Below are 9,892 nucleotides of genomic sequence, written 5' to 3' on the forward strand. Positions count from 1 at the left end.
TGTAATTAAAGAGAACTCGAGCTCGAACTCGTATAAGATTCGAGCTCGGGTACTCGAACTAAGCTCGTAAAATGAGCTCGAAAACATTTGTTTTCTAAACCAGAATTCAGCAAAAATTGAGCGCAAAAAACTGTGCTATCCTTCAATATAGCAATTCATATTAAAACATGCATTTTGCTTCATTTCAACGCAAATGCCAACCATGTGATTCAAGCACTCTAAAAGCAACATTATCAAACTAGTTAATATGATAGAAAAAATGATAGTTTCTCAATAGCCAAAATAGCCATGTAAGCAAAAGAAATAGAGAACTTGATATTAATAGCATTTAGTCACAATACACTGAACTCTGTATCATTTGAGATCAAGTTCTCTATACAACATTCTATTAAGATCCATTGCCAAGATTCTATACAGCAACTCATGTACAGATTTTAGTCAAAAATCAAAATACAACCTGGTAGTATCTATACAACATTCACTTGAGTCAAAGAAATCACCAGATTCACTATAGCTATGCAGATTTGAGTCCAAAGTCAAAAGTCAAAACACAACTTGGCAGCCACAGCTTGTCAACAGTCAAAAAAATCTCCAGATTCACCAAAGTTGTACAGATTTGAGTCAAAAAAGTCAAAACACAACTGGCAACCACAGCTTGTCAAGTGTCAACATTCGCTTGAGTAAAAAAGTCACCAAATTCACTATAGCTGTACAGATTTGAGACAAGTCATTTGAGATGTTAACTGCATAGAGTTCAGATTCCAAAATTCCAAGTTTCTAACACCTATTGCCAACCAAAAAAATATAAGTCCTGTCAAATATCACCAAAGACAAAAAAATGAATCAAATTAAGGTACAAAATTATCGAGAACTCTAGATAACGCACAATGCCAGACCTGATTCAAAATGAGCCCTTTGCAATAGACCTTCAAATCTTGGGCAATTCAATTTCTTTGATTATTTTAGCTTCCTGCATTTACAATAAAAACCACCCAAGGCAAATAATTTAGAAAGAAAAAAAGTCATAACTTGTTGAACTTGGCCACAAAAGTTGAATGATAAAACAATAAAACTTACTTTCACTTTCTTTGAGATCCCGTGAAGCTTTCTACACCAGTCCCCTGCACACAACAACACTTGAACCGTATCTGGATGAAGGGAAGCACGATAGCTATCAATAACTCGAGTTCCGGCACTAAATGTGGCCTCAGATGCCACTGTAGTTACAGGAATAGCCAAGATGTCAGCCGCCATTTCGGACAATATTGGATACGCAACCCTATTGCTTTTCCACCACTCCAAACAATCATAGGCATTTGGGTTGGAACCAGTCTTTAGGCGAGCCTTTTCTAAATAATCCACCAATTCAGATTTTTGTGGCTCAGTAGTCTCCATTTCGTCACAGTACTCATCAAAGTCAACCCACCTAGAAGAAGATGTTGCATTTTTTTGTGGCCCTTCTGAAGCACATGAGTGGACTGCATTTTCATTTCCAGTTGCATTCAAATCTGCATACTCATCATAAAGCTCAAATAAAGCTTTCTTCACGCTGAAAATATGTTCTTGTGCCTCAAAAGATGGAAACATTTGAGGGAAGGCAAACTCAACAACTCTCATTTTCTGCCTTGGATCTAAAATGGCAGCAATAGCCATTAACAAATTGCATTCGCCCCATTATTTGTCGAACTTGGCCTTCATCTTTCTAATCATAGCTCGGATGAAGTCATTTTCATCATTTTCTCGAGAATCTAAGAGTTTCTTAATTTTCACAGCCTCTTGAAGGAATAAATTGCTCGTAGGATATTCACTCCCGGATATCACATGCGTGGCTGCCCAAAATTTCTCTAACACAGAGCACACTTTTTCTGCTTTTTCCCAATCCTCATAAGCTGGACAGGAATCATAGAGTGGATCTCTATCTTGAAAACGAGGAAAAACATCTTTGAACTTCATAGCACAGCTTAGCATTTCGAAGGTGGCATTCCATCTTGTTCGACAATCATAAAGCAACTTTTTCCCGGGTATTTGAAGTTGTTGTGCAATCTCAGCGAACAACAATAATCTGGTCTCTGAGCGATTGACAAAATCGACGCTGTCCCTAATTTTGTTTACAATGTCCGCAATCTCAGAAAGGCCTAAGGTTCAAGATGTGCGCACAGCATCGAACATGAAACAACTTGCCGCCACCTAATAGTTTCTTCGATCTACTAAAATCATCCCGCAAAACTCTAATAGCCACATCATTGGCTGAAGCATTATCAACTGAAATTGTGTGTATTTTTTGCTCAATACCCCAATCCTTCACACACTTGAAGAGTGAAGCAGCAATCTCAACCCCTCGTCTAGGAGGTGGTATGTGAACAAAGTTGAGCACTCTCTTTTGTAGCTTCCAATCTGAGTCAATCCAATGGCCAATAATAACCATATATTCGATCTTTTGATTTTTAGATTTCCAAAGATCGGTTGTGAGGCTTACCTTTTTCACATTTCTTAACTTTTTCTTCAGCTTCTTTTTCTCAAGTTCATAGACTGCCACACAATCATTTTTTGCTACTCCTCTAATGATCTTTTGCCACTCGGGCATGCCACGCTTTAGGAAAATATTCAAACCTTCTTCTTCAAGAATGGTGAAGGGATGTTCGTGCATCACAATCCAATGTGCAGCGGCTTCTCTCATTTTCTCCATGTCAAATTTTCCGGTATGCAACGGTGGTATAGAAGGAAATGCATCATCAGCCGGCTGAAAGTTCAGTTTCGTTTGTTGTGCAGCTTGTCTTAAACTTGCTTTTCTAGATGGACATGAGTTTCGGTGCCGCCACAAGCTAGTTGTTTGCTTTGATTTACCCCTCGATAGCTTTTTATTGCAGTAACGGCAAATGGCATAGTAATTGCCATTTTCTTCAAATTCGTTGAAGTCCTCCCAAGCTTCAGAAGTTTTATTCCGTTTTGGAATATGGAATTCATCATCTTCATCTAATTTATCATTTTCTCCTTCTTCATTGTTATCGTCAATAACCACAGCTTCTTGTCCTTCTTGTATATTACCCAAAGGAGTACTTTGTGTAATTGGATTAGTCATCATGTTTCCTGGATTCATCGTTGACTCATTGGAGACAAATATTGGGTTGTCCAATATCAATGGAGTACATGAATCAGCATTGGAAACCAGTGGGATACAAGAAATCTCGGGTTGACTGCCCTTGTCTTGGGTTGACATCAGTCCATAAACACATGCAGTCCAAGGCTCCAAGCTAAAGAAAGACAACAAATTTTCAAATCAGGGCAAGGAAATTTTCAAGCTAAAGAAAGACACATCCATTAACGGAGGCTTTCACCATGAATTTCAGAGACTTTTAAGGTGTAAACAAAACTATTTAAAAAAAAAAAACTTGCTCTGATAATTATTTAGAGAAGTTTTAGGCATATGAATTAAATAAAGAATACATTTTTTGAGGTTCTGCTGATAATTCTTTTCAGTAATGAAAAGATTAAACCTGCTACATTTCATTAATCACACTTTGATCATCAACAAATGTATAAATCTGTATTAATCACAGTAATCAGATGCTATGATATACTCTTCCTACATTTTTTTCAAAGGTTTAAAATAAAAACAACTTTCAACTGTCTCAAATATCTTTTGACTTACGCTAAAGGGAAAAGAAATTTCATACTTGTGTTGCTTCATCCCTGCTTTTTATCATACTTGGCAAATCCATACATACCTGCCCTTATACTTGTGTTGCTTCATCCCTAACTTTATACTTTTGTTAGCTAGGACCAACTAAACCAATTATAGAAAGTGCAAATATTGTTCTAGATATGCTAACATGGAGGTCAGATGACACGTACTGAAGAAAAACTTTAGGAGTTCCATTCTTAGAAACATGAACAATATGAAATCAGCAATGCTCATTAATCAATATGGTTGTTTCTTAGCTTTTGCTGGGTATCATGCTGTTGACGTGCCTTGGCAGCATTCAGACCTTTGCCAACAGGCTCAAGAGAAAACAAGTGATTCCTCTAGCAAAAAAAAAAAAAAACCTTGCTCGTATCCAATTTATGAGAAATTGCACAGAAAGACAGAAATAATAAATCAATCTTTAACCCAAAATTCTCTCTTTGAAGACTCTTCACTAAACAGCCAGTGGGTGGCAGAGATTCAAGAGAAGGAGAAGAAAAAATAAAAGGTCGGAGAAGACGAGGAGGCTTTCATATCAGATGCACGGGTTGTGGTGACCAAATCTAAATACAATAACCAACAATTTCAGCAACAAGCTTAAAATACAAATTTTCCTCACGTTTTCCTTACCAGTATGCTTAAATGCTTAATACATAATACAACCAAGTTCTTACCCGCATGCTTAATACATAAATTCAAAAAGGAGAAGGAGATTCTGAACTTACAGGCGGATTCAAAAGCTACCGCGATGGATAAGCAAATCAATAGCTGCTCTGGGAAGCTTCAACGAGCTAGCAACAGAGACACGACTTGGGAGTTGGAAAGAGGAAGAAAGGCTCGATGGGAAATGGGAAATGGGAAGTGGGAAGTGGGAACTGGCTGAAAGGCTAGAAAGGCAGAAAGGCTAGAAAGGCTGAAACTGAAAGGCTGAAAGGCTAGAAAGGCTAGCGATGGGAAGTCTGGGCGGGAAGTAGGAATTTTTTTTTTTTTGAGCAAAACTCTCAGATATATATATGTGTATATAAATATAGAAAATCCACTGTCCAATATTTACATGATACGCAAGGGCAACGTATAACTTCAATCATTCCACAGCCTTCCCTTCTAAGAGACTCGAAAAGTCAGGAAATAGCAACAAAAGAAGGGATACTACAAGATTACAGCAGTCAAATAACAGAGGCTTTTTGGCACAATTTTAGCCGCTGAGTCTGAACCTTGTCTTCATTCCCATGTAACTGATATCATGGAGTTAGCAAGCCCTGATGCCTCGAATGTTAAATCTATGTTGTAGTCCAAGGACTTGGACCCAGGGATAGCTTGTGTCAAGCGAAATGGCCTTGTCTTGGCTTCCTCCAACTGAGAACAGCAGAATGACCACAGCAACTGAATTGGGAAGTAGGAACTTGACTATTCTTTTTAGTATAATTATCACTTCACCCATAATTATTCCTCAGAATTTATTTAATAATATTAGTAATTTTATATATAATCTTTTTTTAAATTTTTATGCGATACTCGATAAAGCTCGTCGAGCTTTCGAGTATCAAATTTATGGGCTCGAGCTCGACTCGATAGCTCTATCGAGCAGCTCGAGATCGAGATCGAGCTCGATTAATCGAGCTCGAGCTCGAGCTTTTGGCCGAGCACATATCGAGCTCGAGTCGAGCTCCTCGACTCAGCTCCACCCCTACACAAAAGGTTGCTAAACCACTAGTTAATTATTTGGATTGTAAATTATTTAAGATATTTTTACTGTAGCACTTTTTGTGATATGATGTATGTGAGATAAAAAGTTAATTGGGAAGATAAAAAGGTGTGTTGGAAATTGTAATGATGATGTAAGCAAATAAATTTTGACAAATAATCCTCAATCCAAACAAACCCCTAGTTTTATCCCCTCTTATGTGACATGCTTAGTAGTGTCAATAAAAAGTTTTATATTTTTGACCCTCGTGATATTACAAGTCACAAACCACCTAGAAGAAAATAAAGTCATGCAACCAAATTTCATGCTCATAAAAAAAAAAAACTCAAAACACAATACTGATATATTCTCTCTTGACAGTTAGGGGTGTGCAAAATCAAAAAATTTCGATTTAACGATCGAATTCGAAATTTTTGAAATCGGTAATTTGGAATTTGGCACTGAAATTGGAATTTTCGATTTCGAATTATGCGAATTTGGTTCGAATTCAATAATGGAGTTTTTGAAATCGGACATTTTCGATTTCGAATTTCGTTTTATAACATATATATATTAATATTTATTTATATATATAATAATAATTTTTATTTCAATTTCATTTTATAATATGTATATTAATATATATTTATATATATAATAATATTTTTTATAATATATGCAATATATAATTTATATTATATAACAATACATCTAACAAAAAAGAAAAAAAAGGAAAAAAGGTTTCCAAATTCGGTGAATTCGGAATTTACCGAATTCCCAATTGAATTCGGAATCGAAATCGAAATTGGAACTGGTGAATTCGAAATCGAAATCGATCGGTAATTTCTATGCCAAAATTTTGAAAAATTCTGAATTCAAACTTTCGAATTACCGAATTCGAATTCGATGCACAACCCTATTGACAGCAACCAGCAAAATAACAAGAAGTACGTCATAAAAAATGAACAATATATTTCTACTTGCCAAACCATCACAAAGCCACTAATATTGATCACAGCACTGAGAAATGCACCTATATCAATCATTAGTTAAATTTGCTGCATAAACAGTCTTCTACATCTAAAATTTGCTTCTTTACAGGTAGTCAAAAAATTCAAGCAAACATCACACACTTTGGCTCTATATTAACGACAAAGGAATTATGTTCGCATGGTTTCGAAAGTTATATATAACCCTTTATAGTTTGGACTAGAATGTCAAAACGACGAATTTTATATTTTATAACGGAATCAACTAAAATATCAAAAGTTCTCCGATTCTTTTTCATACTTATATGTAGGGGTGGAGTTGAGCCGAGTCGAGCTCGAGTAGTACCATACTCGAGCTCGAGCTCGAAGGTTATGAGTACTGCTCGAGCTCGAGCTCGAGCTCGAACAAGCCTCAAACTTCGAACTCGAACTCGACTCGATGTAATTAAAGAGAACTCGAGCTCGAACTCGTATAAGATTCGAGCTCGAGTACTCGAACTAAGCTCGTAAAATGAGCTCGAAAACATTTGTTTTCTAAACCAGAATTCAGCAAAAATTGAGCGCAAAAAACTGTGCTATCCTTCAATATAGCAATTCATATTAAAACATGCATTTTGCTTCATTTCAACGCAAATGCCAACCATGTGATTCAAGCACTCTAAAAGCAACATTATCAAACTAGTTAATATAATAGAAAAAATGATAGTTTCTCAATAGCCAAAATAGCCATGTAAGCAAAAGAAATAGAGAACTTGATATTAATAGCATTTAGTCACAATACACTGAACTCTGTATCATTTGAGATCAAGTTCTCTATACAACATTCTATTAAGATCCATTGCCAAGATTCTATACAGCAACTCATGTACAGATTTTAGTCAAAAATCAAAATACAACCTGGTAGTATCTATACAACATTCACTTGAGTCAAAGAAATCACCAGATTCACTATAGCTATGCAGATTTGAGTCCAAAGTCAAAAGTCAAAACACAACTTGGCAGCCACAGCTTGTCAACAGTCAAAAAAATCTCCAGATTCACCAAAGTTGTACAGATTTGAGTCAAAAAAGTCAAAACACAACTGGCAACCACAGCTTGTCAAGTGTCAACATTCGCTTGAGTAAAAAAGTCACCAAATTCACTATAGCTGTACAGATTTGAGACAAGTCATTTGAGATGTTAACTGCATAGAGTTCAGATTCCAAAATTCCAAGTTTCTAACACCTATTGCCAACCAAAAAAATATAAGTCCTGTCAAATATCACCAAAGACAAAAAAATGAATCAAATTAAGGTACAAAATTATCGAGAACTCTAGATAACGCACAATGCCAGACCTGATTCAAAATGAGCCCTTTGCAATAGACCTTCAAATCTTGGGCAATTCAATTTCTTTGATTATTTTAGCTTCCTGCATTTACAATAAAAACCACCCAAGGCAAATAATTTAGAAAGAAAAAAAGTCATAACTTGTTGAACTTGGCCACAAAAGTTGAATGATAAAACAATAAAACTTACTTTCACTTTCTTTGAGATCCCGTGAAGCTTTCTACACCAGTCCCCTGCACACAACAACACTTGAACCGTATCTGGATGAAGGGAAGCACGATAGCTATCAATAACTCGAGTTCCGGCACTAAATGTGGCCTCAGATGCCACTGTAGTTACAGGAATAGCCAAGATGTCAGCCGCCATTTCGGACAATATTGGATACGCAACCCTATTGCTTTTCCACCACTCCAAACAATCATAGGCATTTGGGTTGGAACCAGTCTTTAGGCGAGCCTTTTCTAAATAATCCACCAATTCAGATTTTTGTGGCTCAGTAGTCTCCATTTCGTCACAGTACTCATCAAAGTCAACCCACCTAGAAGAAGATGTTGCATTTTTTTGTGGCCCTTCTGAAGCACATGAGTGGACTGCATTTTCATTTCCAGTTGCATTCAAATCTGCATACTCATCATAAAGCTCAAATAAAGCTTTCTTCACGCTGAAAATATGTTCTTGTGCCTCAAAAGATGGAAACATTTGAGGGAAGGCAAACTCAACAACTCTCATTTTCTGCCTTGGATCTAAAATGGCAGCAATAGCCATTAACAAATTGCATTCGCCCCATTATTTGTCGAACTTGGCCTTCATCTTTCTAATCATAGCTCGGATGAAGTCATTTTCATCATTTTCTCGAGAATCTAAGAGTTTCTTAATTTTCACAGCCTCTTGAAGGAATAAATTGCTCGTAGGATATTCACTCCCGGATATCACATGCGTGGCTGCCCAAAATTTCTCTAACACAGAGCACACTTTTTCTGCTTTTTCCCAATCCTCATAAGCTGGACAGGAATCATAGAGTGGATCTCTATCTTGAAAACGAGGAAAAACATCTTTGAACTTCATAGCACAGCTTAGCATTTCGAAGGTGGCATTCCATCTTGTTCGACAATCATAAAGCAACTTTTTCCCGGGTATTTGAAGTTGTTGTGCAATCTCAGCGAACAACAATAATCTGGTCTCTGAGCGATTGACAAAATCGACGCTGTCCCTAATTTTGTTTACAATGTCCGCAATCTCAGAAAGGCCTAAGGTTCAAGATGTGCGCACAGCATCGAACATGAAACAACTTGCCGCCACCTAATAGTTTCTTCGATCTACTAAAATCATCCCGCAAAACTCTAATAGCCACATCATTGGCTGAAGCATTATCAACTGAAATTGTGTGTATTTTTTGCTCAATACCCCAATCCTTCACACACTTGAAGAGTGAAGCAGCAATCTCAACCCCTCGTCTAGGAGGTGGTATGTGAACAAAGTTGAGCACTCTCTTTTGTAGCTTCCAATCTGAGTCAATCCAATGGCCAATAATAACCATATATTCGATCTTTTGATTTTTAGATTTCCAAAGATCGGTTGTGAGGCTTACCTTTTTCACATTTCTTAACTTTTTCTTCAGCTTCTTTTTCTCAAGTTCATAGACTGCCACACAATCATTTTTTGCTACTCCTCTAATGATCTTTTGCCACTCGGGCATGCCACGCTTTAGGAAAATATTCAAACCTTCTTCTTCAAGAATGGTGAAGGGATGTTCGTGCATCACAATCCAATGTGCAGCGGCTTCTCTCATTTTCTCCATGTCAAATTTTCCGGTATGCAACGGTGGTATAGAAGGAAATGCATCATCAGCCGGCTGAAAGTTCAGTTTCGTTTGTTGTGCAGCTTGTCTTAAACTTGCTTTTCTAGATGGACATGAGTTTCGGTGCCGCCACAAGCTAGTTGTTTGCTTTGATTTACCCCTCGATAGCTTTTTATTGCAGTAACGGCAAATGGCATAGTAATTGCCATTTTCTTCAAATTCGTTGAAGTCCTCCCAAGCTTCAGAAGTTTTATTCCGTTTTGGAATATGGAATTCATCATCTTCATCTAATTTATCATTTTCTCCTTCTTCATTGTTATCGTCAATAACCACAGCTTCTTGTCCTTCTTGTATATTACCCAAAGGAGTACTTTGTGTAATTGGATTAGTCATCATGTTTCCTGGATTCAT

At 36.9% G+C, this 9,892-nt stretch overlaps 4 protein-coding genes across 4 annotated transcripts; all 4 read right to left on the reverse strand.

Annotated features, from left to right (window-relative positions):
* Nucleotides 1-928: 928 nt before the first annotated feature.
* LOC140005656 (zinc finger BED domain-containing protein RICESLEEPER 3-like) lies at nt 929-1,653 on the reverse strand. The gene is made up of 2 exons (XM_072046680.1): nt 1,078-1,653; nt 929-970 (listed from the first exon to the last, which is right to left on the reverse strand). The coding sequence occupies exons 1-2, from the start codon at nt 1,651-1,653 to the stop codon at nt 929-931; spliced, it is 618 nt and encodes a 205-aa protein (XP_071902781.1).
* Nucleotides 1,654-1,674: 21 nt separating this feature from the next.
* On the reverse strand, nt 1,675-3,097 carry LOC140005657 (zinc finger BED domain-containing protein RICESLEEPER 2-like). Its single transcript, XM_072046681.1, has 2 exons — nt 2,182-3,097; nt 1,675-2,135 (listed from the first exon to the last, which is right to left on the reverse strand). The coding sequence occupies exons 1-2, from the start codon at nt 3,095-3,097 to the stop codon at nt 1,675-1,677; spliced, it is 1,377 nt and encodes a 458-aa protein (XP_071902782.1).
* A 1,806-nt stretch (nt 3,098-4,903) lies between these two features.
* Nucleotides 4,904-8,448, reverse strand: LOC140005658 (zinc finger BED domain-containing protein RICESLEEPER 3-like). Its single transcript, XM_072046682.1, has 2 exons — nt 7,873-8,448; nt 4,904-5,038 (listed from the first exon to the last, which is right to left on the reverse strand). Exons 1-2 carry the CDS (start codon nt 8,446-8,448, stop codon nt 4,904-4,906), a joined length of 711 nt encoding a protein of 236 aa, XP_071902783.1.
* Nucleotides 8,449-8,469: 21 nt separating this feature from the next.
* Nucleotides 8,470-9,892, reverse strand: LOC140005659 (zinc finger BED domain-containing protein RICESLEEPER 2-like). The gene is made up of 2 exons (XM_072046683.1): nt 8,977-9,892; nt 8,470-8,930 (listed from the first exon to the last, which is right to left on the reverse strand). Exons 1-2 carry the CDS (start codon nt 9,890-9,892, stop codon nt 8,470-8,472), a joined length of 1,377 nt encoding a protein of 458 aa, XP_071902784.1.

Source organism: Coffea arabica, chromosome 4e, assembly GCF_036785885.1.
Source record: "Coffea arabica cultivar ET-39 chromosome 4e, Coffea Arabica ET-39 HiFi, whole genome shotgun sequence".
Taxonomy (NCBI): domain Eukaryota; kingdom Viridiplantae; phylum Streptophyta; class Magnoliopsida; order Gentianales; family Rubiaceae; genus Coffea; species Coffea arabica.

Excerpts from the sequence above, each read along its gene's own strand:
- LOC140005658 (XM_072046682.1), bottom strand. The coding sequence starts at position 8,448 with ATGGCTATTGCTGCCATTTTAGATCCAAGGCAGAAAATGAGAGTTGTT. Across the intron at positions 5,039-7,872 it reads GGATCTCAAAGAAAGTGAAA|TTGGAGGAAGCCAAGACAAG; the intron begins GTAAGTTTTATT and ends TGCTGTTCTCAG.
- LOC140005656 (XM_072046680.1), bottom strand. The coding sequence starts at position 1,653 with ATGGCTATTGCTGCCATTTTAGATCCAAGGCAGAAAATGAGAGTTGTT. Across the intron at positions 971-1,077 it reads GGATCTCAAAGAAAGTGAAA|GAAGCTAAAATAATCAAAGA; the intron begins GTAAGTTTTATT and ends TTGTAAATGCAG.
- LOC140005659 (XM_072046683.1), bottom strand. The coding sequence starts at position 9,892 with ATGAATCCAGGAAACATGATGACTAATCCAATTACACAAAGTACTCCT. Across the intron at positions 8,931-8,976 it reads GAAGAAACTATTAGGTGGCG|GCCTTTCTGAGATTGCGGAC; the intron begins GCAAGTTGTTTC and ends CTTGAACCTTAG.
- LOC140005657 (XM_072046681.1), bottom strand. The coding sequence starts at position 3,097 with ATGAATCCAGGAAACATGATGACTAATCCAATTACACAAAGTACTCCT. Across the intron at positions 2,136-2,181 it reads GAAGAAACTATTAGGTGGCG|GCCTTTCTGAGATTGCGGAC; the intron begins GCAAGTTGTTTC and ends CTTGAACCTTAG.